The sequence below is a fragment of the Cavia porcellus genome, unplaced genomic scaffold, assembly GCF_034190915.1.
Source record: "Cavia porcellus strain 051 isolate PalLab524CR breed Dunkin Hartley unplaced genomic scaffold, mCavPor4.1 scaffold_17, whole genome shotgun sequence".
Classification (NCBI taxonomy): Eukaryota; Metazoa; Chordata; class Mammalia; order Rodentia; family Caviidae; genus Cavia; species Cavia porcellus.
In genome coordinates this window covers 70613179-70638780 of record NW_026947500.1, presented here as the reverse complement: position 1 = coordinate 70638780, position 25602 = coordinate 70613179, and the positions used below count along the sequence as shown (strand labels likewise).

The 25602-nt window shown below is 57.4% G+C and overlaps 1 protein-coding gene across 12 annotated transcripts in view; it reads left to right on the top strand.

Moving 5' to 3' along the window:
- Dock6 (dedicator of cytokinesis 6) overlaps nucleotides 1–25602 on the top strand; it is a 41274-nt gene that overhangs the window by 13950 nt on the left and 1722 nt on the right. For 2 of the 12 annotated variants that reach the window (XM_063228660.1, XM_063228665.1), the window contains 30 exons: nucleotides 444–561; nucleotides 634–704; nucleotides 921–1059; nucleotides 1159–1260; nucleotides 2114–2200; nucleotides 2411–2642; nucleotides 2895–3056; nucleotides 3453–3616; nucleotides 4505–4609; nucleotides 7660–7755; nucleotides 8621–8761; nucleotides 11568–11681; nucleotides 11837–12007; nucleotides 12231–12370; nucleotides 12459–12628; nucleotides 14380–14543; nucleotides 14663–14845; nucleotides 15212–15338; nucleotides 15766–15850; nucleotides 17303–17399; nucleotides 17547–17681; nucleotides 18349–18501; nucleotides 18934–19092; nucleotides 19199–19299; nucleotides 19656–19848; nucleotides 19935–20078; nucleotides 23331–23462; nucleotides 23540–23554; nucleotides 24930–25055; nucleotides 25155–25244. In XM_063228660.1, coding sequence (XP_063084730.1) covers nucleotides 444–561; nucleotides 634–704; nucleotides 921–1059; nucleotides 1159–1260; nucleotides 2114–2200; nucleotides 2411–2642; nucleotides 2895–3056; nucleotides 3453–3616; nucleotides 4505–4609; nucleotides 7660–7755; nucleotides 8621–8761; nucleotides 11568–11681; nucleotides 11837–12007; nucleotides 12231–12370; nucleotides 12459–12628; nucleotides 14380–14543; nucleotides 14663–14845; nucleotides 15212–15338; nucleotides 15766–15850; nucleotides 17303–17399; nucleotides 17547–17681; nucleotides 18349–18501; nucleotides 18934–19092; nucleotides 19199–19299; nucleotides 19656–19848; nucleotides 19935–20078; nucleotides 23331–23462; nucleotides 23540–23554; nucleotides 24930–25055; nucleotides 25155–25244 — 3916 coding nt within the window. Of the gene's footprint in view, nucleotides 1–443; nucleotides 562–633; nucleotides 705–920; nucleotides 1060–1158; nucleotides 1261–2113; nucleotides 2201–2410; nucleotides 2643–2894; nucleotides 3057–3452; nucleotides 3617–4485; nucleotides 4610–7301; nucleotides 7395–7659; nucleotides 8110–8620; nucleotides 8762–11567; nucleotides 11682–11836; nucleotides 12008–12230; nucleotides 12371–12458; nucleotides 12629–14379; nucleotides 14544–14662; nucleotides 14846–15211; nucleotides 15339–15611; nucleotides 15731–15765; nucleotides 15855–17302; nucleotides 17400–17546; nucleotides 17682–18348; nucleotides 18502–18933; nucleotides 19093–19198; nucleotides 19300–19655; nucleotides 19849–19934; nucleotides 20079–23330; nucleotides 23463–23539; nucleotides 23555–24924; nucleotides 25056–25154; nucleotides 25245–25602 lie in introns of those variants that run through there. The other 10 variants (XM_063228669.1, XM_063228661.1, XR_010040392.1 and 7 more) reach the window with 10 other exon arrangements.

Below are 25602 nucleotides of genomic sequence, written 5' to 3'. Positions count from 1 at the left end.
AAGGGGAAAATGAATGACCTCACGCTGAGTACTTGGAGCCTGCACACAGGAGGTGCCACTCAAGTGTTCGGTGCAGTGACCGTTCACTGTCCTTGGTGTTTGGCTGGAAGGCCCAATGTCCCCGTTGTACAGACAGGGAAACCAAGGCCCAGAGGAAGGAGGCGCAAACCCAGCCGCTGGCTCTGGCCTCAGTTTCCCCACTGGGGAGGGCGTTTGGGCCTGAGGTGCGGGTCAGCATGGCTGGGATTGGACACAACCGCTGGCTACTTGGGCCACTGCCCTGAAGCTCCGGGGCCGAGGGCCCATCTGAGCTCCTGTCTGTGCTTTGGGGTGTCCGTCTGTCCCCCACACCCGCTGCTGGTCCAGCCTCTGGCCTGGATCCTGGAACAGCATGCCCTGTCCTCCGCACCCAGCAGCCCTCACCTGCCCCTCCCCGCCCCCAGGAACCTGCTCTACGTCTACCCGCTCAGCCTCAACCTCAGCAGCCGCCAGGGCTCCGTGCGCAACCTCGCCGTGCGGCTGCAGTACATGGCGGGCGAGGACCCCGGCCAGGCCCTGCCGGTCAGTGGCTGCGCCTGCGGGTGGAGCCGGGGCGCGTGTCCCTCTGGGGTCCTCACGTCCCTGCTCCCCCAGGTGATCTTCGGCAAGTCCAGCTGCAGCGAATTCACCCGCGAAGCCTTCACGCCCGTCGTCTACCATAACAAGTAGGTGGAGGCGGGGTAAGAACACGAGTGTGGGCATAGAAGCAGGGCGCAGGGCTCTGGGGTGCACACGGCCGGGCCAGCGTTCTGGCACTCGCGGGGACAAAGGGGCAGTGGAGGCTCCAGAGCGCTAACTGGGAAGCTGAGGCAGAGCCCACAGCACAGCGATCTCAGAGTCCCAACCCACGTGGATGCCGTCTCCCCCGCCCGGGCCGCCAGGTCCCCCGAGTTCTACGAGGAGTTCAAGCTGCGGCTTCCGGCCTGTGTGACCGAGAGCCACCACCTGCTCTTCACCATCTATCACGTCAGCTGCCAGCCCCGGCCCGGCACGGCCCTGGAGACGCCCGTGGGCTTCACCGTGAGCCACACCCTGCCCGGCCTCAACCCTGTCCCCGTCCCCGGCCCCGGCCCCGGCCCCGTCCCGTGCCAGCCCCAGGCTGACCCCGCCTCTCCGCAGTGGATCCCGCTGCTGCAGCACGGCCACCTGAGGACCGGGCCCTTCTGCCTCCCGGTGTCCGTGGACCCGCCCCCGCCCAGCTACTCCATGCTCACGCCTGACGTACGTGTGACCCACTTCCAGGGTGGACCCCGATCCCGGCTGCTGCCCCCGTCAGCTCCTGGGGGACTCGGGCTGCTCTGCAGTCCGCCAGCGCCTTGCATGCCCATCAGCCCTCCGTGGTGTCCCCTGTCCCTTCCCGCTGCACTCCCCATCTCTGGCTAAGGTCCCCCTGCCTGCCCCCCTGCTCTGTTCCATTAACAACTCTCCTTCTCGGTCCTTGACCCCAGAGAGTACTCCAAGGACCGGGGACAGTGACACACACCTGTATCCATCACTTGGGGAGGCCGAGGCAGGAGAACCCCGAGTCAAACCCCACTTGAGCGTGATCCTGTCTCAAAAATAATGACTTTTTCTTGGTATTTTTGAGACGGGCTTGCTATGTAGGTCAGGCTGCCCTTGAACTCACTATATATCCCAGGCTGGCCTCCAAGTTGAGTGGAGCCTCCTGCCTCAGGCCTCCCAAGTGCTGGTCAAAAGCCATTCTGGAAAGGATGTGTCTGTCAGTGCAAAGGCCCTGGGTTCAGTCTCCAGTCACACACACACACACACACACAGACACAAATGCATTTCTGGGCCCTGCACCAGCTCACGTCCTGTCATCCTGCCCCGCATCTCAGGGGTCCTTTATGAGACTCTTCCTGCAGTGACCTCTCACCCCATTTGCATCCTCTGTGTCCCCAGCTCGACCCTCAGATCCCCTCCGTCCACTGGGACTGGACTGGTGGGGGCAGGTTCTCGGCTGCTCCCAGGGGCTGGGCCACGCTCAGGCCATGGTGTCGCAATGGCCAAGTGGCTCTGGTGGCCTGATCCGAGGGGGAGGGTCGGCCTGTACCCACCCCACGCTCCTCCCCAGGTGGCGCTGCCGGGCATGCGCTGGGTGGACGGCCACAAGGGCGTGTTCAGCGTGGAGCTCACGGCTGTGTCCTCTGTGCACCCGCAGGTACGGGGTGGGGTGGGAAACCCCGCTCCTTGCTCTGCACCCCTCCCCTCCCAAGGGCCCCGAGATTGGGCAACAGTAGCCTCCGGCTAGGGAGGCCTTGGCCCGGGTCTGTGGACGTGAGCGGCTTTGATCTGCTGGGCCGCAGGCTGCTGGCTCAGCTGCCTGGAGCCAGGGGTTCACCTGATGCCCTTGCGCCCCCGCGCCTGCCAGGACCCCCACCTGGACAGATTCTTCACGCTGGTGCACGTCCTGGAGGAGGGCACCTTCCCCTTCCGGCTCAAGGACACCGTGCTGAGCGAGGGCACCGTGGAGCAGGAGCTGCGGGGCAGCCTCGCAGCCCTGCGCCTGGCCGGCCGCGAGCCCCTGGTGGCCTTCTCCCACCACCTGCTGGACAGGCTCGTGCACCTGGTCGTGCGGCCCCCGATCATCGGCGGCCAGATGGGTGAGCGAGCGTGTCCTTGGGCCTTGCTGTCCCCATCTGGAAAGTGATCTTAAGTTTCCTGCCATGTTTATCGGCTGGCCTCAGTTTCCCTATGTGAAAAATGCCCACCCCAGCCCCTGTCTCCTGAGAAGGTCCTCTGTGACCCCCTAGACAGCCACATGAGTGCTTGGACCCTAATACCTCTTCCTGTGCAGGAGGAGAGAGGGGAGGGGCTCTGGGCCCCTGAAACCTGACCTCTGCTTTGCCCGACAGTGAACTTAGGCCGTGGGGCCTTTGAAGCAATGGCTCACATAGTCAGCCTTGTCCACCAGAGCCTGGAGGTCGTCCAGGACAGCCGTGGTCACTGCCCGCTGCTGGCTGCTTATGTCCACTATGCCTTTCGCCTCCCTGGAGTTGAGCCCAGCCTAATAGGAGGTGAGTGCTGGTGAGAAGCCTTGGGATATGGGGAGAATCAACGAGAGCAGCACATGCAAAGGCCCTGAGGTCACACAGGGGTAACCCATTTGCAGCTGGTAGGAAAGATAACATCTCATTCCCTTCTATCCCATGTGTGTGGGTCTCTCCAGTTGACCGGCAGCTGATTCAGCCAGTCAGCACCTTCTTTAGTAGCTTGGAGCAAGGAGCCAGGGGCATTATTCTGTGATTTTTCAGTGAACCCCAAATAGCTATGAAACAGTAGCTTTCTGTATCCACTTTGTAATGAGAAACCTAGAAGTACGCAGTGATGTCACCAAAGGCGGCGAGTTGCCCAGGGACCAGGGGCCGTGGGGGCAGGCGGACTGTGGCTGACGCTGTCCCCTGTGTTGTCAGGGGCCCCTCCAGTGTCGGTGCAGGCTGTCACGCTGTCCCGTGGCTCCGGCCGCCCTGCCAGCCTCTACCTGGCCCGTTCTAAGAGCATCAGCAGCAGCAACCCTGACCTGGCTGTGGTCCCCGGCTCGGTGGACGACGAGGTTTCCCGCATCCTGGCCAGCAAGGTAGGGCGAGAGGGCCCCGCGCTCTCCAGGCTTGGTGGCTACCTGTGAGGTGGGTGAAGGTGCTCGTGGATGGAAGCCAAGAAGCATCTGAGACCTGGACCCGGAAGGAGGCTGATTCCTGGCAGGGGAGCCGGGCTGTGGCGTCCTTGGTTGAGGGCTGGAACTCAGACTTTTTGCTGGGCTCTGGACTCCACCAGGATGGGAGTCGAGGTCTGGCTGAAAAGGTAGCGCGTGTATAAGATAGTGGGCCAGACACAGCCACGCACATGCATGGACAGGCGCATATATATGTGTACCCCACGGACGTGTGTGCATGATCGTGTGTCTTCCCCGTGCACACATATGCTCAGGCACCGACACATGTGTGCCTTGTGCACTACTGTCATGGGCACACGTGTGTGTACTCCATGCACATAGGTACACAAGTACATATACACAGGTACCCTGTGCGTGTGTGTACATGGGTAATATGCCTGTGTACTTCATGCCCGCATACTCAGGGACATATACTCTTGTACTCACATGTACCCCACATGTACACAGGTGACCTGTGCTCACATCCCATACACACACACAGGTACATAGACCTACACACTTCGTGTTCCTGTGTACACAAGTGTTTAGGGGGTTTTGTGTACACACGTGCATGGGGTGTGTACACATTCTGTGCTCATGTAGACGGCTGCCTACACACACTCACGCCATGTTGTACGCGCACTCACACCACGTCATACGTACACGGGTACACATGTGTGCGGGCACATTTTCCAGAGTTGCGCTTGGGTGCATCCCTGGGCACACGCCTGGCCCAGCGCGGTGTCCACATTTGGTGGTTCTCGCTGCCCCCTCACCCCACACCCGGACGCCAGCCCCTCTCTGTATCTCCAGGGCGTCGATCGCTCGCACTCCTGGGTGAACTCTGCTTATGCTCCCGGAGGCAGCAAGGCTGTGCTGCGGCGGGCACCCCCTTACTGCGGGGCTGACCCCAGACAGGTGCCCTCCCCCCTCCAGCCCTGCATGTGTGTGACAGCACCTCAGCCCGGCCCCTCGCACCTTCCCGCCTGTGACCCATTAACCAGCCTACAGGCTGCCCCAAGAGGTAGCGACATCCTGCCTTCGCCTGGCCCTGGGGCTCTGTCGCCGGGCAGCATTTCGCTGTCACATGGCCACAGCCTAACACACACAGGGAGCATGGAGGCAGCATGCAAATAGCATGTAAATTATATGCAAACGAGCCACCTCTAACCTCACCGCCCTGCATGGCCTGCCCCACCTTTTAATCCACCTGTGTTTGGGGACGCTCCGCTGTCCCCCAGGCATAGCCAACCTCAATGGTGCCCAGGGTCCTGGGGTCCTTCAACCTTTTTTCAGACAGAAGCCACTCCCAGTCTGCCTCTTCCCAGGGGAGGAAGGGCTTTGCCTCCAACCAAACCTGGGGTCAAATCCCACTGGGCGGTGGAGGCCCCTCCCACACCCGAGGCCATCAAGACCTCTGTCGGGCTCATCTCCCTCATTTATAAATGGAGGGACACTGCGTTCCCCAGTGTGGGAAAGACTCGCCATCTGAGCCGGGCACCCCAGGCCGGGTTCCGTCAGGAGAAATAGTTCTGCAGTCCTGCACCCTGCCTCTGGGCCGCCCACTCCTTGGGGAAATAGACACTAGCCAGGCTGCGCACTGGGGTAAACTGCACCGTGAGGTCAAACGCCTGGAGGAGCTGGCCACATGGCCGTCTCGAGCACTTGCCCGGCGCATCAGAGGCCCTGGGTTCCATCCCAGCACTGCAAAAATCAAAACAAAAAGACTGAAAGGAAGCAAACAAAAAGGCGCATATATAGATTGGCACCAAGTTCCGAGGACACTGGGGAGGCCACGGCCTGGTGCCCTGCGCCCCTGGCCCTGGTCCTTGTGCCCGCAGTGCCATTGGGGAAGACAGCCCACACCCATGCGGGCACAGGCTGCAGGCGTGAGGCATCTGTGCTGGTGGGCCCCGCCTCACCTCCTCCCCCAGCGTGTTTGGGGGTGCTGGACACTGAACCCAGGCCTCTGGCATGCTTAGCCTGTGCTCTGCCACTGAGCTCTACTGCCAGCCCCCCGGCATCTTTAATGGGGCTCAGCCGGGTCCTGGAGAGCAGGAAGGTGGTGACAAGTGGCCCCAAGGCTGGCCTTGGGGGCAGATGGCTGTCCAGGCATGCCTGGGGCCACAGGACCCCCCTGGCCACCTCTACGGCGGCCTGCCAGCCTGACCACAAAGGAGAACGGGGCAGTGGGGCTCGAGCCCGGGTCCCCACTTCACAGTCGGGGCGAGCCCGGCGAGCCGGCAAGGCTGCAGCAGGGCAGGGCCGCATCAGCCTCCCGCCCGCCCCTCGCCTTCATCGGCTTCCCTTTCCGTCCCCCGCGCCCGCCCTGCCCGACTCCAGCCCACCTCTGCGCCCTCGCCTCTGACCGCACCCCTCACCGTGCACATGATTCCTTGGTAGGTTTTATTACTGTTTTGCTTGGAGACAGGTTCTCACTGTGTAGTCGAGGTGATCCTCCCGCCTCAGCCTCCTGAGTGCAGGGATGCCAGGCCTGCCCTGCCACGCCCAGCTGCTTATGCTGGTTTTATCCACGCCAGCCAGGCTGTCCGGCTCTCCGGGCCAACCTTTGTCCACTCTCCGCCCCTGCTGACCTCTGTGTGTCACCAGTGGGCTCCCTGTGTGCGTCTCTCCTGTTGACACAGGGCTCCTCCTCACTGTGACGTCATGGTTGCAGAAACGCCCCTTTTCTCTTCATTAACACGCCTGAGTCCAGCTTTTCATCCATCCCAGTGACATTGCCCTGCCTACTCCCAGCCACCCCTCCACCAGCCCCTCGTCCCTTTCTGTCTCCGCTGTCTGTTCATGATCCCCACCCATCCTCTTAATCCATCTCCTGTTGCTATCACAAAATGCCCGAGAATGGGTCATTTATAAACACTAGAAGTTAACCGGGCCTAGTGGTGCATGCCTGTCATCCCAGCACTCAGGGAGGCTGAAGCAGAAGGATCACAGGTTCAAGCCCAGCTGGGCAGTTTTGCAAAACCCTGTCTGAAAATAAAAATACAAAAAAGTTGGCCAGGCATGGTGGCACATGCCTATAATCCCAGCCCTTGGGAGGCTGAGGCAGGAGGATTGCTGGGAATTTGAGGCCAGCCTGACCTGCATAGTGACACCTTGTCTCAAAAAGACAGAAACAACGAACAGAAAAGCTGAGATGTTACTCAGTGCACAAGCCCTCCGTACCACAAAAAACAAACCAAAAAATATGGTCTAGAGGCTGGAAAGCCAAGGGCTTGGCCCCAATGTGTGACAAGAGCCCTCTTGTCCCCACAGCACTTGGGGAGGGTGACATGTTGAAAATCAGCAAGGTGCCAGTTCAGATTTCTTCCGTTTATAAAGCTACTCATAACCTCATCTAATCCCAGTCACCCCCAAAGGCCCCATCTCTAAATACTGATAGCACGTGGCCCTGGGGTGCATGGGCAGCACAGAAAGGCTGAGGGGACACAGGCAAAGCGGGGCGCAGTCCCCACCGGAGCACTCTCCCCAGTACATCCATCTCTTCCCCAACCCCATCCGAGGGTGCATCTTCCATCCATCCCTGCCACTCCATCCGCCCGGCCTGCACGCCCCCACCTCCCTCTTCATCCCATGCCATCCATCCTAGGCCTCCGACCGCAGCTCTAGCCGAGCCTCCTCCTACCTCGAGGGCTCCTCCTCGGCCTCACCGGCCACCCAGCCGAGACCCACTGTGCAGAAGGTAGTGGGGGGGTGCAGTGGGGGACTCCACCTTTGCCCTGGACCCAGCAAAGTGACGCGGAGCTCCTGTCCCCAGCCAGAGCCTGGGCAGGGTCTGGAGAGCCCGGGGAGTGGGCAGCTGACGCCTGTCGTCCCCTGTCCTGCATGGCCTCCCGCTGCTCTGCCCCCAGCCTTGTCGCTGCATCACCCCCTACCATCCCCTCCCAAGCGGGGTGGAGCGGGAGGGGGGGCCCCTCACTCTCTGTGACCCCTGGCCCTGCCCGCAGCTGCTGCACGAGGAGCTGGCTCTGCAGTGGGTGGTCAGCGGCAGCGCCGTGCGAGAGGCCGTCCTGCAGCATGCCTGGTTCTTCTTCCAGCTCATGGTGAGACCTTCTCTCCCCTGCCCCACAGCAGTGCACTGCCCTTGCACCCCAGGGCAGGTGCTCCAGAAGAGCGTCGAGATGACACCTGATACCCTTACCTAAGATGAGGGCAGCCAGGCATGGTGGCATGCACCTGTGATCCCAATGCTTGGGAGGCTGAAGCAGGAGGATTGCCATGAGTTTGAGGCAGCCTGTCTCAAAAAAAAAAAAAATTAGAGATGAGGGGCACTTAAGAAAGTGTCTCCCGGGGCTGGGGATTTAGCTCAGCGGCATAAGCGCCTGCCTTGCAAGCAGGCAGTCATGGATTCGATTCCCGGTACCGATAAAAAGGAAAAAGACAAAAAAGAAAGAAAGTGTCTCCCCTAATGAGGGGCTCCTTGAAACTCGCTGAGGAAAATGGGCCCTCCTTTCCCTGAGTAACGGGAGAGGCCACGGAGGGATCTCTGCCCAGAGAAGAGACTTTCTACCTCCAAAAGATGTTCCCACACCAAGAGGAATCAGATTTGAAGCCCCGGTAGTCTTTAAGAGGCACCATGAAAAACACTCAGAGATTCTTCGCACTCTGGGCTCAGGCTCCGCCCACAGGTTGGGTAAGCCCTCCCACAGTTGCCTTTGCCCTCCGTCATGCCTGCTGCCAAGGACCAGGAGACTCCACCAATGGCTTCTTAAGCCCCACCCACATGTGAAAGCCCCACCCACACTGCTCAGGCTCCACCCTCAACCTCATGTCCTTAGACCTTGCCCCTTAAGCTCTGCTCCTTGTGTGAAGTTCCTTCCGCCCGGTCTCTCAAGTCCCTCCCACAATTCCTAAAGCTCCACCCACAGCCTCAAGGCCCCGCCCACATTTCATTTGCCACGCCCCTAGGTGAAGAGCATGGCGCTGCACCTGCTGCTGGGCCAGCGGCTGGATACACCCCGCAAGCTGCGCTTCCCTGGGCGCTTCCTGGATGACATCATGGGCATAGTGAGCTCTGTGGGCCTGGAGGTCATAACCCGTGTCTACAAGGTGAGGGATTCAGGGTCTCGATGAAGAAAGTGGCTGAGGAAGGAGATGCAGCCATTCAGATGTGGACGCTGATCTTAACCAGTCCCTCCTGACAGCCAGACCCGGAATCTGGTTTACTAATCTGTTTCTTGGGTATCTGTGATGTACACAGCTCCATGCTGGTCACAGTAGCAAACACAGCAGATCAAAATCTTTGCCAGGTTTTAGTGGGAGATTTGAAGGAGGTGAAGGAACAGTGTAGTGTCTGGGGAAAGAACCCTCCAGGAAAGAGGAGCTGCAAGTGCAAAGGCCCTGATGCAGGACCATCTAGCCAATGAGGCAGTCAGGAGTGGGAGTAGGGTGAACAAGGGAGAATTGTGGGTAAGAACAGAGAGGTTGCTGGGCAGACTCATCAGCCCTTAGCAGCTTCAGTATACAGTAAGTGCATAATACCTGCATGTTTCTCTAATGATGGTTATTCAGGCCCAGGATCACCAGTTCTAATCCGCGCAGAGGGTAGGGGGACACAAATTATCATAATCATATAAGTGGGGCATGACAGAGCTCTCCCGTAAGTGCGGTGCTCTGGAAGGTTGAGGCAGGAGGATTACAAGTCTAAGCTCAACTTGGGTAATTTAGCAAACTAATGAGTCCCAGTCTCAAATTAAAAATGGCTGGGGGTGTAAAAAAAGTCTCCTGGAGCCGTTATCAGGCACTTACCGTATGTCCAGATACTTTAGGTGGATTGTATTCCTAAGTTCTCATGGTCACCCATGAGGTTAGTGACAAGGAATAATGTTCTACTGATAGGGAAACTGAGGCAGAGTGACTGTCTGAATAGCTTGGCCAGCACCACACCCCTGGGAAGGGTAGACTGAGGACTGAGTGGACAGAACTTTGTCCTTCCCTGCAGCTTTAGCTGGGAGATGTGGCTTCAGGTGGGCCCTCAGGCATCTACTGCTCGGCTGCAGCCTGCAGGAGCCTCCCGAATGTGTCCATGCAGAGGCTCGACTGTTTGATTTTTTATTTATTTGTGTATGTATTTAGAGACAGGGTCCCACTGTGTAGCCCAGGCTGGCCTCAAACTCGCAGTGATCCTCCTGCCTCAGCCTCTGAGTGCTGGGCTGACAGACGTGCGCCATCAAGCCGTGTGAGATTTTCTGATTTTTAAGAAGTGGAACTTCAGGGCCTGATGGCAGTTTTCCAGTTTTTTGTAATCCCGTCCTGGCCCCAGGAAGCCTTTGTGCAATACCATACCACCCTGCGGCTCCTGGCTGATCTCCAAGGTCCCAGCTTTGTGTGCTGGAACCTTCCCGAGGGCTGGTGTGGCAGCTTTCTGGACAGTGCGCCTGAATGTGGCGTTGCTGATGGTGAGCGTTTCAGGCCCCAGCGCAGGCAGACTTAGTCTCTGGCCCCGGCAGACTTCGGCTTCAGGCAGGTGTCATAGGTGTTTCTGTGGAGGTTCAGGAATTGAAGACTGGACGCTCACTCACGAGCGTGAGGGTTGACTGAGCCACCAGCCTGGTCTCGGGGACTCGGGGCCTCCGTGCGTTCCACACACCTGCAGGTACCGCCTGCCTCTGGGCCTGCGCACTGACTGTTCCCTCTGCTCAAAACGCCTTTCTGTGCTGAGCGCTCTCCCATGCTTTTGGGGTCTCTTGAAGCATCTCCACCCTACCCCTCCCCTGCCGCTCTGTTTTTGAAACACCCAGTGTTATCTGGAACTCTTCTTCTTTTGGTAAATACTGGAGTTTGAACTCAGGGCTTTCATTTTCCCAGCCTTTTTAAAATTTTATTTTTCTTTTGAGACAGTCTCACTATGTAGCCCAGAGTGGCCTCAAACTCAAGGTGATCCTTCTGCCTCAGCCTCCCAAGTGCTGGAATTACAGGCATGGGCCATCACACCTGGCTTATTTTTAAATTTTGAGACAGCTCTTTTTTCCCTTTTGACAGAATGTTGCTAGATTGTCTTGCCAGGACTTGGACTTAGAATCCTCCTGCCTCAGTCTCCCTGACTGCTGGAATTCCAGGGTTGCTCTGCCCTGTCCAGCTGTCCAGAGTTCTTTTGTTTATTGACTATCTTCCCCACAAGAAATTCTTTCGGGATTGTGTCTGTCTTATTCCCAGGGCTTGGAACATGTGTATTCAGTGATTGCTGCGAGCGTAGGGTAGAGATTACTTAACACAATCACCAGTGCGTTAAACAGAACCAGAGTTCATTTCTGGGCGTTAGGCTGCCCGGGCCCCAAAGTGTGGCTTTGTCCTCTCACCCTTGCGGTTCACCACGGCACCCCCCATGTCAGGCACGCCAAGGAGCCAGAAAGGGAAAATATCCCCTCTCCAATCAGCCGCCTCCCTTCCTCTGGAGTCTTGCTGGCCAGAATGTGGTCACATGGCTCCCTGCAGCTGCAAAGGAGGCTGGGAACGTAGTTTCTACAGCTCTGAGCTCTAGACTGAGAGGGAGAGAGGATCTTGGAGTTGGTAACTCTGCTGCGGGTGTGTTACTCCAATGTAGGTGAGCAGGGAGACTGTCAGGGAAGAGGGCGACCAGAGAGGCCCTGGATCTCTGGAGCTCCAGGCTAAGGGGCTCAAGAGATCTAGGACAGCTGGGCGTGGTGGCACGTGGCAGCCACATGGGAGGCTGAGGCAGGGAGGATCACCCTGGGTTCAATGCCAGCCTGGACTACGTGGTGAGAAGCTGTCTCGGAAAAAAGAAAAAGAAACCTAGGGACGTGGGGCCACTGTACATCTCATGGAGGTCACTGGTGGCCTTGGGGAGAGCCTGGGGAGGCCATCTGGGTGAACGGATCGCCCCCTGTATCCCCAGGACGCAGAGCTAGCCGAGCGCCTCAATGCCAGCCTGGCCTTCTTCCTCAGCGACCTCCTGTCCTTAGTGGACCGCGGCTTTGTCTTCAGCCTGGTCCGCGCTCACTATAAGCAGGTGGGTGGGTGTGGCCAGTGAGGTGATTGGCGGGCTGGCGGGGCGGGGCTAGCTTGGGGGCGGAGCAGCTGCCTGGGGGCGTGGCCTATGGCTGTACCTCTGCGACTATGGGTGGAGAGGTGCTGGCACCCGATGGACGCGCTCTCCCCCCGAAGGTGGCCACGCGGCTGCAGTCAGCTCCCAACCCTGCAGCACTGCTGGCCCTGCGCATGGACTTCACCCGCATCCTCTGCAGCCACGAGCACTACGTGACCCTCAACCTCCCCTGCAGCCCCCTGTCACCACCGGCCTCGCCCTCCCCGTCCATATCCTCCACCACCTCCCAGGTGAGCCGGCCTGCACTTCGCTGCCGCTCCTCGACCCGCCCGCCCGCCCGGGACATGCACCTCCAGGCCAGCTCCTTAGGCGTCGACCTGCTGCTGGGTTAACCCTGACCTCCCACCGCTGGCCTTTTCCCTGCCTGTCTTCGGTCACTTTGGTGGTGAGCTCTCCCTCTTCCCCTTGACCCTACTCTTCCTGCCGTCCCTGATTTCCGTCCTTGCTCCGCAGAGCTCCACCTTCTCCAGCCAGGCCCCGGATCCCAAGGTGACCAGCATGTTCGAGCTCAGCGGGCCGTTCCGGCAGCAGCACTTTCTGGCTGGGCTGCTGCTAACCGAGCTGGCGCTGGCCCTAGAACCCGAGGCCGAGGGGTGAGCGCAGGCCCCGTCCAGCCTCCAGAGCAAGTGAGATGGGGCGGGAGCCATGGGCGCCCATACTGAGCACCCTGACACCCCACAGGGCGTCCCTTTTGCACAAGAAGGCCATCAGCGCCGTGCACAGCCTGCTGTGCAGCCATGACACTGATCCCCGCTACGCTGAGCCCACCGTGAAGGCCCGAGTGGCCGAGCTGTATCTACCGCTGCTGTCACTTGCCCGGGATACCCTGCCACGGCTGCACGACTTTGCTGGTCAGTGAACCACGCGGGGATGGGGCCATAGGATCCACAGGATGGATCAAAAAGGCATAGGAAACAGGCATGGTGGCACACATGTGTAATCCCAGCACCTGGGAGGCTGAAGCAGGCAGGTCTCTTGAGTTTGAAGCCAGCCTGAGCTACACAGGGAGGCCTTGTCTCAAAAAAAAAAAAAAAAAAAACCCTGGAATTAGGATCAGCAGAACAGGTTCAGGTTCTCCTAAGGGAGCCTGTACCCACTTTTAAATTCTCTCCTGTAAAATGGAGGGGGCAGTGGTGGCATCAACCCATGTTAACAGGGTTACATGAAAGTGTGGGCACTGATAGCAGCGTACTGGCAGGCCACAATAAATGGTACGTATTATTATGGTATTTATTGGCCTCTGGAAGAGGATGTAAGGAAGGGGGAAATCATTGTGGGACAGGAAAGTTGGGAGTCCTTCGGGCCCGCGTGCCTTTATTCACCCAATATACTTTGGTGTCACCGAAGGACAATAAAAAATCTTGGGTAGGGGCCGGGGGTTGAGCTCAGCGATAAGCACCTGCCTGGCAAGCGTGAGGTCGTGAGTTTGATCCCTGGCACCAAAAAAAAATTTAAAAATAAAACATAAGAAAAGATCTTGTTTAGATGTGAATTTGGGGTTTGTGGGTTGATCTCTTTCATCACAGTTGGGAAATTCTCAAGTTATCTCTTGAATTTTTTCTTTTCTTTTTCTTTTACTTTTTTTTCTCTTTTCTTTTTACTGGTACCAGGGATCGAACTCACGACCGCCTGCTTGCAGGGCAGGCGCGTGTGCCGCTGAGCTAACCCCAGCCCCGCTCTTGAATTTCCCCGCTTGCTTTCCCTCTTCTCTCCCGGGACCCCGTAACACGTATGTGAGGCCTGAGTGCGCCCGTCCCGCGGCTGTGTTCTCTTGCCCCGTTCCTTTTGCCCTCTGTGCCACAGTTGTGAAGTTTTCTGTTGTCCTGACTTTTTTTTCTTACTGTCTTTTAAATCCAGCAATTGAGTTAATTTCAGATATATTTTTTATTTGTAAAAGTCCTAATGTGATTTTTTATAGATTCTATGTTCATGTTGGACTTCTCCACCTTTGAGTCTCTTCCCGCCGTGGTTCCCTGCTGTTTATTTAAAGTCCTTTCTTGTTCACGTGGCCATTTCTGTGTCTGCCCGTTTCCTCTTTGTCTCTCCCCTGCCACCTTCCCCTGACTTGCCTCCTGTCTTGTAACCTTTCATTGTGTGTAAAGGAGCCCCGGGGGGACTCAAGGCCACTTTTCTCAGTGAGGATTCTTCTGTTCTCTTAGTCAGAGTGGGTGGGGGCCGAGCACCCCAGTCCAGTCTGGAGTGGAGTTAAGCTGGCTGGCGGGAGCCTTAGGGAGACTCGGGCTACCTTTTATTTAAGAACTCTCTAGAGCAGGGCCCGGGATTAAGCTTCGTGGCATAAGCACCTGTGTGGCAAGCACGATGCCACGAGTTCAGTCCTGGTACCAGAAAAAGTCAAATCTCTAGAGTACGTTGGACATGGTGATGCACAGCTGCAGCCCCACACAGCAGGCTGAGGCAGGGAGCTCACTGGCGTCTAGGAATTCAGACCCTGCCTCAAAAAGCAAAAACAAAAGCACAAGGACAAAGCTGTGAAGCAGACAGCCAGAGACCGCCAAGCTGGCTGGAGGAAGGGGGCTGATGCAGGCTAGATTTCTGATGCCGAGACCCAGGCCGTCACTCCCTTCCCTCCCGCTCCCCACAGAGGGCCCAGGCCAGCGATCACGACTGGCCTCCATGCTGGACTCAGACACAGACGGCGAGGGCGACGTGGGAGGTACCATCAACCCCTCCGTGGCCATGGCCATCGCCGGGGGCCCGCTGGCCCCCCCGGGCTCCCGGACCAGCATCTCCCAGGCTGCACCCGCCGTGAGTACCAGGCGTGTCCCCTAGACCCTGTCAGGGACAGGCATCATGTCATGGGGTGCGGCTGGGCGATACTCACCTCACGTGAGAAAGGAAAATCAGCTCGCTCCTCTGTGACCCAGGTGGCCCGCCCGGGCTGTCCCCTCTCTGCGGAATCAAGCCGGACACTGCTCGTGTGTGTGCTGTGGGTCTTGAAAAATGCAGAGCCCGCCCTCCTGCAGCGCTGGGCCGCTGACCTGACCCTGCCTCAGCTGGGACGTCTCTTGGACTTGCTATACCTCTGTCTGGCTGCCTTTGAGTACAAGGTTCAAAGAGGTGGTGGGCGGTGGGAGAGGAAGAAGGCTTTGTGTATACCAGGGTGCTGGGGCAGCACTGGCTGGGTGTAAAGGGGTGGACTGTCAGAGCACAGGCTCTGGGTAAAGGGGTGGAGTGGGCTAGGGAGAATGGGGCAGCCTGTAACCCTAGGATTTTGGGAGGCTGAGGCAGGAGAGTCACAAATTCAAGCTTATACTGGGTAACAGAGTGACTAAGTGAGACCCTGTCATGAAATATAAAAGGGCTGGGGAACGTTACTCAGTGTGAAGCCAAAAAAAAAAAAAAAAACCAGGAGGCCAGGACAGATCGTTTCCGTGTGAGTCACTCACCTGGAACCTGTTTCTCTCTCCTTCCAGGGCAAGAAGGCCTTTGAGCGCATCAACAGCCTCACGTTCAAGAAGTCCCTGGACATGAAGGCCCGGCTGGAAGAAGCCATCCTGGGGACCATCGGGGCACGACAGGAGATGGTGCGGCGGAGTCGTGGTGAGAGGACAGGCCCCCACCCTCAGCCGTCAGCCGGCCCGCCTGCTGTCCGCTCACTTTCCCCGGGAAGAAGCCCTTACGTTGCCGGACTCTGTGTCCCCAGCCATTTGGGAGGCTGAGGCAGGAGGGTCACAAGTTCAAGCCCAGCCTGGGTAATTTAGCGACTTAGGGAGACCTTGTATCAAAAAAGTAAAAAGAACCATGAAAAGGGCTGACTGTGGCTCAGTGATAGAACACTTGCCTAGCGTGACAGACCCCTGGGTTCATTTCTAGCATCACAGAGAAAGAGAAATTTCAGTTATCTTGGCTGCACATGAGTACGGCGGAGGCTGTGTCACCCCGCATGAGTATTCTCATGCTCATGGGTCCTCCTGCGTGAGCGTGTCCTGTCCTTGCACACGTACAAACACGTTCTCCCATGTCCCAGAGAGGAGCCCATTCGGGACCCAGGACAACGTCCGCTGGCGCAAGAGTATAACGCACTGGAGACAGACTTCGGACCGCGTGGACAAGTAGGTGGGCGGCAACCAGTCTGCTTCCTGTTACTGTAACAGGCTGCCTGAGTCGGGTGGCTTTATAAGGATGAGAGGTTCCTCAGTAGTCAGGTGTTTGCTTAGCAAAGTCAAGGGCCTAGATTTGATCCCCAGCACCATGGGGAGAAAAAAAACAAAGGGGAAAAAGAAAAGATGTTTATTTAGCTTTCAGTTTTATAGGCTGAAAGTCTTAAGATCATGTGTGGCCCATCAGTTTGTCCCTGGTGAAAGCCTGGCAGGAGGTCAATGTGTGAGGGAAGGGAAGGGAAGGACACCATGTCACAGGACGGGAGACTAAGGCTGGGTGGAGCCTGGTTTGCTCTTTGTTTTTTGGTGATTTTTAAATTAATTGACTGATTGTTTTTTGAGTCAGGGTCTCACTGTGTAGTTCAGGTTGGCCTCAAATCATTGGCAACCCTCCAGCCTCAGCCACCTGAGTGCTGGCATGACAGGCTTGTGCACCAACCCCAACTATTACTGTTTTGACTTTTTCTGAGACAGGTTCTCATTGTGTATGCTAGGCTGGCCTTAAATTCTCTGTGTACCCCTCCCTCAGCCTTGTGGGTGCTCGAACTGGACCTCGTATTTTGTTGTTTGGTCTTTTTGAGACAGGGTGTCTCTATGCAGTTCAGGCTGGCCTTGAGCTCACTTTGTAGCTCACACTGGTCTTGAATTGACAATGATCCTCCTGCCTCAGCCTCCTGAGTGCTAAATTACAGGCATGCGCCACCACACACGGCTTCAAACTTGATCTTTTTATAATACCCTACTAGCAAGAACTAAGAGGTGAAGCCTGGCATGGTGGTGCACGCCTATAATCCCAGCACTTGAGAAGCTGAGGCAGGAGGAGTGCCATAAGTTTGAGGCCAACCTGGGCTACATAGGCCACGTTTCAAAAAAACAAAGCAGGGGCTGGGGATTTAGCTCAGTGGCATAAGCACCTGCCTTGCAAGTGCTTGGTCATGAGTTCGATCCCCCGTACCGATAAAAAAAAAAAAAACAAAGCAGCTAGGCATGGTGGCTCATCTGTAATCCTAGCACTCAGGAGGCCGAGGCAGGAGGATCACTGAGAGTTCAAATCAGCCTGGGCTACAAAGTGAGTTCAAGGCCAGCCTGAACTTTCTTGGAGATCTTGTCTCAAAAAGATAAAAAAACTAAACAAAATGAAGAACTAAGGATTCCTTGAGCACTGCCTTAACCCCTAGCAGGGTCACACCCCAGTGGCCGAAGGACCTTCCACAAATTCCCACCTCTTAACATCATTCTTAGGACTGACAGGGAACCCCACGGAGCCCACAGCCAAAGCTTAACAGACAGGAAGGCATTTTCTGGGTTCAGACCAGCCCTGTGCCGACAGCCAGGGGAGGGAGGGAGCTGGACTCGCCGTGGGATGTGCCCTGAGCTGCCTCCCGGCTCTCCCCTTCCCTCTAGGAGCAAGGATGAAATGGAGCACGAGGCCTTGGTGGACGGCAACCTGGCCACAGAGGCCAGCTTGGTGGTTCTGGACACACTGGAAATCATTGTGCAGGTAGGGCTCGATCCAGCACCTGCCTAACCTCTGAACCATGCTGACTTCTGGCCCTAACATCTCAGATTCTGGGATCTTTGCCCTTTCCTGTCCCTGTCACCCTCACTGTGGTCTCTAAACCTGGTTTTCTCTCCCCGTCCCCCAAAGACAGTGCTGCTCTCGGAGGTGCGGGAGAGTGTGCTGGGCGCCGTGCTGAAGGTTCTGCTGTACAGTCTGGGGAGTGCCCAGAGCGCCCTCTTCCTCCAGCACGGCCTGGCCACCCAGCGGGCCCTGGTGTCCAAGGTGAGCACAGGGTGATGACGGCAGCCGGTTCACCGAGTATCTGCGATGCACACGGCACTATTAGGAAACAGAGGCTCCCCAGCTACAGCTTGCACAGGACAGAACTAAGGCTCAGAGTGGCCAGGTCACCTGCCTGGGTCACACAGCAAGGGGGTCAGGATGTAGCTAAACGTGGTACAGCGCCTGCCCATGCACGAGGCGGCAGCTCTGGCCTCGCTCTCTATATAGTGCAAAAATGAACAACAAAAAAACTCCAGCCAGGCGTGGTGGTGCACACATGTAATCCCAGCACGCTGCGAGGCTGAGGCAGGAAGATCACAAACTCAAGTCCCACCTGAGGGACTCTGACTCCATCTCAAATTTTTAAAAAAAATTTTTTTAAATGGCTAGGGATGTAGCTCAGCGTGAAGATCCTTGGTTCAGGCCCCAGTACCAAAAATAAAGAAACCAAGGGGGCTGGGGATTTAGCTCAGTGGCATAAGCGCCTGCCTTGCAAGCAGGCAGTCGTGGGTTCGATCCCTGGTACCGATAAAAAGGAAAAAGACAAAGAAAAAGAAAGAAAGAAAGAAAAACAAAACCCCAGGTCTGTTGTTGGCCAAAAGAGGGCAGAACACTGCGCCCTCGGCTCAGTCTTGGGCTGGGCGCCTTGAACCTGAGTGGGGGGCAGTTTCCAGAGCTGCTGTTCGAGGAAGACACGGAGCTGTGCGCCGACCTCTGCCTGCGACTCTTGCGCCACTGCGGCAGCCACGTCAGCACCGTGCGCGCGCACGCCAGCGCCTCGCTCTACCTGCTCATGCGCCAGAACTTCGAGATCGGCCACGTGCGTGGGGCGTGGCCTGTGGGTGGGCGTGGTTGCTTGTGGGGGCGTGGGGCGTGAGTGGCTATTGGACGGGTGGGCGTGGTCTGTGGGTGGGCGTGGTCTCCAAGGGGCTATTGAGCTGGGATGGGGTTTGGTCTGTTGCCTACACTAGGTTCCCTGTGCATAGCTCCCTAGGGCAGGCAGGGCCTGGAAGGGAAAAAGGAGAGCAGAAGTCACCTGGTTCCAAGGCACAAAGGGGTCACAGTTGAGGGGGGTGGAGAAACAGGTTCGCCGGTAGATAGGTTGGGGAGGGGCAAGGGGCAGGGTGCAGGTGACAGATGGGCTGGTTCAGGGGGCGGGATGGGGGTAAGGGCTGGGCAGGTGGAGCAGACCCTGGTGTGGGCCCGGGGGACCAAGGTCTCCAGGACGCCTGAGCCTTCCCTGCCCCTGCAGAACTTTGCCCGTGTGAAGATGCAGGTGACCATGTCGCTGTCGTCCCTCGTGGGGACCACACAGAACTTCAGCGAAGAGCACCTGCGACGGTCCCTCAAGACCATCCTCACCTACGCTGAGGAGGACGTGGGGCTGCGGGACAGCACCTTCGCTGAGCAGGTGACACCAGGGGAGGGGCCCTTGCCCCACCTAGGCCGCCCTGAGCTTGCCCAGCCCTTAGCCCCTGGTGCGCCCCCTCATGGACCCCTGGACACCCCCGACGCAGGTCCAGGACCTGATGTTCAACCTGCACATGATCCTGACCGACACGGTGAAGATGAAGGAGCACCAGGAGGACCCGGAAATGCTCATAGACCTCATGTACAGGTGCCGGGAGAGGGAGGCCACGCCCATGAGAGGGGCGGGGCCTAGGGGCAGGAGGGAGGAGACAGCGCGGAGGGGCGGGGCCAGGTACAGAGGGGCGGGGCCAGGCGCGGTGGGGCAGGACTGTGCCGCCAGCCCTCTGGGAGGCTGAGACAGGAGGACTGCACTTGCGACTTACCAATAAAGGTTTTTCAAAGGGCTCCGGGTATAGTTCAGTGGTAGGGTGTCCTGAGACGGACAAAAGGGTGGACTGGTGAGGGACTGGGTGTGGAGGTGGCTGGTACTCGGGGCACAGGAGGGTAACCCACGATGGGCCTGGCGGGCAAGGCCTGGGACTGACTGTCGCCTCCCTGCACCAGGATTGCCCGGGGTTACCAGGGCTCCCCGGACCTGCGGCTGACCTGGCTGCAGAACATGGCCGGGAAGCACGCAGAGCTGGGCAACCACGCAGAGGCCGCGCAGTGCATGGTGCATGCGGCTGCCCTGGTGGCCGAATACCTGGCGCTGCTCGAAGACAGCCGCCACCTGCCTGTGGGCTGCGTGTCCTTCCAGGTGAGTGGGCAGCGGGTGGCCGGCCAGGAGGGAGATGGTGGTCCAGGTGGGACAGAGACGGAGTCCATCGCTGCGTCCTGTCCCAGAACATCTCGTCCAACGTGCTGGAGGAGTCAGCCATCTCCGACGACATCCTGTCCCCGGATGAGGAGGGGTTCTGCTCTGGGAAGTACTTCACAGAGCTGGGGCTCGTCGGGCTCCTGGAGCAAGCGGCCACCTTCTTCACAATGGTGAGGTCCGGAGACAGAGGCCGCTGGCTTAGCTCGGGTGGTGTTCTTTCTGGGCTGGGTGTTTAGAGACGAGGAAAAGCAGCCAGGCATGGCAGTACATGCTTGTGATCCTGCCACCTAGGAGGCTGAGGCAGGAGGATCTCCATGAACTTGAGACCAAGCAACCTGGGCTACATAATATGTTGAAAGATACCTTGAACTACATTCTGTCTCAAAAAAGACAAACTCAAAAAGAAGAAAGAAAAAGCCAGGCATGGTGGCTCATGCCTATAATCCCAGCACTCAGGAGGCTGAGGCAGAAGGATCCTTGTGAATTTGGGACCAGCCTGAACTCATTAGTGAGACCTTGTGTCAAAAAGACTCCCCCCAAAAAACAAGAAAGAAAAAGAAACAGAGAATTGGGCCCCTCAAAAACCTAGTTCCTGCCTCCTCATACAATGCCCAGCACTGAATAGATAAGACCTCACATGCTTAGCTACAACCTGACTGAGTGTATGGGCTTGGTACAGCGTCACCTGTGACACCCAGACCAGCTTCCACCTTGCAGTCCCCCACCTCAGCCTGTCAGCGAGCTGAGATGATAGAAACACACCAGGGCAGCCTGCTAAGTTTTAGTTATAGAAACTGTAAAGTATGCACAAGGCAGACATAGTTTCTGTGTTTGCTTTCTCAAGCTGTGTTGTCTGTGAGCCCGGCCTCCTCTGCCCATGGTTTTGGGGCTCTTCCTCTATTTTCTAGGGTGGCATATATTGTAGAGATCACTGTGGAGCCCGGGCTGGCCTCGAGCTCGTGGTGACCCTCCCGCCTCAGCCTCCTGAGTGCTGGGATTGCAGGCGCGGCTGAGGTCATCTCCTCTTGTGGTGCTGGGAATGGAACTGAGGGGCTCACACATGCTTGTCAGATAATGTACCACTGAGCTATCCCCTCAGTCCCTCTTCCTAAAAATATTTTTCCAGTGCTTGGGATTGAGCCCAGGGGTGATTTAACACTGAGCTGCATCCCCAGCGTGCGTGCGTGCGTGCGTGCGTGCGTGCGTGCGTGTGTGTGTGTGTTACTGGTTTTTGCACTGAGCTACATTCCTTTCCTAAAATGTTTTATTTCGAGGCAGGCACCCGTCAGGGCTTGAACTTAGAATCTTGCCTCCTTAACCTCCCAAGGTGCTACAATTACAGCTCTTTTTTCTATTTTATTTTATTTTATTTTATTTTATTTGAGACAGGGTCTCTCTGTGTCATTTAGGCCGGCCTCAAACTCACTACATAGCCCAGGCTGACCTCTAACTCGCTGCAGCCCTCCTGCCTCAGCCTTCTGAGTGCCGAGACTACAGGCTGCACCACTATGCCCAGCTCTTCTAGCTTATTGTTCATTGTGGTCACCCTGTAGTGCGGTGGTGACTTGTGTTTTGTTTTATTTATTTATTTTTTGTCTTTTTCCTTTTTATCAGTACCGGGGATCGAACTCACGACTGCCTGCTTGCAAGGCAGGCACTTATGCCGCTGAGCTAAATCCCTAGCCCCGTGACTTGTGTTTTAAATCTCTTTAACTTTCTTTTAAAAATTGTTTCGTAAATACAAAGACTTTATTTTTTTTATCTGGGCACGATGGCACACACTTGTAATACTCTGGGAGGCTGAGGCAGGAGGATCACACGTTGGAGCCTGGGCAGCTGAACGATTTACCAAAGTAAAACCATTTTCTAAAGAGGTTGGATTGTGTCTCAGTGCAAAGGCCCTAGGTTTAATCCTCGTAAACACAAAACAACAAAAGACTTTTTAAAAAGCAGTTTTTAGGGGGCTGGGGATTTAGCTCAGCAGCACCTGCCCTGCAACCTGGCGGTTGTGAGTTCGATCCCCAGTACCGGAAAAAAAGAAAAGAAAAAAAAGCAGTTTTTAGTTCACTACAAAATTGAGGTTTCTCCTCTTCGTGAGTCAGTGTGAGACTCAGACTCAAAATCAAACACAACCACCCCACGATCTCTGTCCCCCACTGAGGCAGGACGCTGGTCACCCGAGCTCCACAGTCCACACTGGCACTCACCCTTGGGCTTGTCACACACTCTGTCCTTGTGTCCCCACCAGTGTAGAGTCACACAGGAATTTTGCTGCCTGAACGCAGGTTTCCAGTATTATTTATTTAGTTTTGTTTTTTTTTTTTAATCGGTACTGGAGATTGAACTCATGACTACCTGCTTGCAAGGCAGGCGCTTATGCTGCTGAGCTAAATCCCCAGCCCGTTTTTGTTTAGTTTTTTGAGACGAGGTCTTGCTATGTAGTCCTCGATGGCCCTGAACTCACTGTGTAGCCCAGACTGGCTCCAAACTCACAGCGATCCTCCTGCCTCAGCCTCCTGGAGGTCGGGGGTTCCCAGAGGTCCCAGGGGTCCGTGGCTTGTGTGTGACTGCCTTCTGTCCCTGCAGTGTCCCTTTGCCTGTCTCTTAGTCCCTCATATCTTTGGGCGCTGGGGCCCAGTCAGATTCAAGTCAGGCTTTCCAACAGTATTTCATTCGGGGTTTTTGCGGTGCTGGGGAAAACCCAGGGCCTTGGACCTACTGGTCCAGCCTTCATCCCCAGGCCCCTAAGCAGTACTGCAGGGCCAGCTCCCTTTAATGATGCCATTCTCACTATTACCACTTTGCTGGTGTCCCAGAGACAGAAGCCTCAGAGAGAGAAGGGAGTGGATCAATCAACAAACACCAGAGAACACCTGCTGTGCTAGGCTGCATGCTAGCACGGGGCCCTGGCAGGTGGCCATTATCAAGTGCCACCTAAGCATGAGTTCAGGGGTACCAGGCCAGATGGATCACTGTGGGAAGTCCCTGCCCAAGAGGCTGTTCCCCATTTGAGACAGAGGGGAGAAGAAAGAGCTCTTGGCCTGGGGATACTGTAGCTCAGGGTGGTGCCCGGTTCAATCCTCCGTGCAGCAGAAGATAAAAGTCGCACACACTGAGCTCCGCCCACCGTGTGGGATCACAGGCCAGCATCTGGTCGGGGTCAGTGCTCACTGGAAATGGCGGAGACCTCAGATGGCACCTGTCATGCCAGCACTCTGGGAGGCCGAGGCAGGACCATTCAAGTTCAAGCCCAGCCTGGCCAATTTAGACCATGTCTCGAAGTTAAAAAGAAAAAAAAAAGAGGGGAGCCGAGAGGGCTCTGCAGAGCTGAGCAGAAAAGCTGGCGCCCCGTGGTGGGGGTGGTAGGGTGGGCTGGGGGGGAGGCCAGAGAGTGCGGGGAGCCTCACCCCATGCCACCCCAGGGTGGGCTGTACGAGGCGGTGAACGAGGTGTACAAGAACCTCACCCCCATCCTGGAAGCGCACCGTGACTATAAGAAGCTGGCGGCCGTGCACGGCAAGCTGCAGGAGGCCTTCACCAAGATCGCGCACCAGGTGGGCCCGGGGGGCCCCCGCCCCGCCCCGCCCCGCCCCGCGCGTCTCTGCTCACCCCGACTCCTCTTCTCCCGCAGAGCTCCGGCTGGGAGGTGAGTCCCGTCCCCCCCCCCCCCCAGCCCGGGACCCTGAAGCCCGGGTCGGTCAGCGGGGCCGGCGGCCACTAGGGGTCGCGCGAGGACACGGCCCCTGCCCGGGGCGCGCCTCCCGGCCCCCCCCCCCCCCCCCCCGGCAGCCAGTGAGTCACCGTGTGGGCGCCCCGGGACGCCCCCTCCTGCCGCAAGGGGGGCGCCCCGCCCCGCCCCGCCCCCGCCGGGTCTCCATCTGTCTCTGCCCATCTCTGACCGTCTCCCGAGATCTCTGCGTCTCTCTCAGCCTCTGTCCCCGCCTCCCTGACCGCCCTCCCCCGTCGGGGGAGATCTCTGCTCCCCATCTCTGGTTAATGCCCCCCCATCCTGCTTCTTCTCTTCTATTTTTAGGTAGCGCTTACTTTAGGGAGAATTTTCTGGCCAAAGATGGCAGGAGCCCAGGGCCCGGGTGGGCAGGCGGGCGGGGTGGGGCGGGGGGGGGGGCGGCCCCTCCCTCGGGGATCCCTGGAAAGTCTCCTAGGGCAGCAGGACCAGCAGGGGGGCTGACTGCTGATCCCCCCATGACTGTCTCTGTCCACCCTGCCGCCGCCTGCGCCCCATCGCGTCGGCTCCACCCTGCCCGGATGTGCCATGGTGAGTGCTCGTGAAGTCACCCCACTTCTCTGGCCATGCAGGGGTGCTCTTGGGTGAAGGGGGGGTTCCCTCTTTCCAAACTTAGCGATGCAGAGGCTGCTGGGAAGAGGAGTGCTCGGGCCCCTAGAGCCAGAACCTTTGTCCAGCCGGGTATGGTGAGCTCAGCACTGGGGAGGCTGAGGCAGGAGGATCACAAGTCGGAGCCCAGCCTGGACGACACAGGGAGACTTTATCTCAGAAGAATAAAGTAACAAAAATGGGCTGAGGCTGTAGCTCAGCGTGAAGGTCCTGGGTTCAATTCCTGGTACAAACAAAAAGAAAAAGGATTGTGTTGAACAGAGGCTGGGGGGAAGAGCAGGGTACAGCTATCAGCTGGGGTCCAGGGCCACACCCCAGTACTTTCAGGGCCCTCCGGCTTCGTTTTCTGGTTTTTGTTCTTCTGTGTTTATTTTATTGTTTTGAGACAGTCTCCCTGTGCAGTTCAGAATGCCCTTGTGTAGCCCACTGTGTAGCCCAAACTGGCCTCCAGCTCACCGCGATCCTCCTGCCTCAGCCTCCCAGCGCTAGGGTGAGGGCTCAGTCCACGCCGGCGTGTCTGTTCCTGAGGCCTCATACCCCGACCTGGTGAAGGCAGGGCCCCCTGCCCACGTCCGCTTCCCGCCTGAGGGGCATCTAGACCCTGTCACCAGGCCAGGGACACCCTGAAAGGTGCCCCCACAATGCCTCCTGCCCCTCACAGCCCCAGCGCGTGTTCGGGACGTATTTCCGCGTGGGCTTCTACGGCGCTCGCTTCGGGGACCTGGACGAGCAGGAGTTCGTGTACAAGGAGCCGTCCATCACGAAGCTGGCGGAGATCTCGCACCGGCTGGAGGCACGGCCAGGCCTGCGATGCGATGAGGCTTCGGGGTGCCAGGGGCTGGAGTAGGGGCTGCACCCCTGCGCCCTGAGTGAGTTGACCCCGTGTCCCTAGGAGTTCTACACAGAGCGGTTTGGAGAGGACATAGTGGAGATTATCAAAGACTCTAACCCCGTGGACAAATCCAAGCTTGACCCACAGAAGGTGGGTTTCCCGACCAGCCCCCAAACCCGATAATCAACAAGATTCCAAGGACTGGTTGCTGGGGACCTTACAGTTCTATTTTAGAAGCTGGGTATAGTGGCACAATCCTGGGAGGCCGAGGCAGGAATATCTCAAGTGAGAGGCCAGCTTGGGCAACTTAGGGAGAGCTTATTTTAACTAAAAATTAGAAGAAGCCAGCTGTGATGGCACTCGCCTGTCAGTTGGGAGGCTGAGGCAGGAGGACGCCATGACTTCAAGGCCAGCCTGGGCTGCGTAGCAAGACTGTCTTAAAAAATTCTTTTTTAATTAAATAATACAATCAAAGTAAGCGGGCTGGAGATGGAGGAATAGCTCAGTC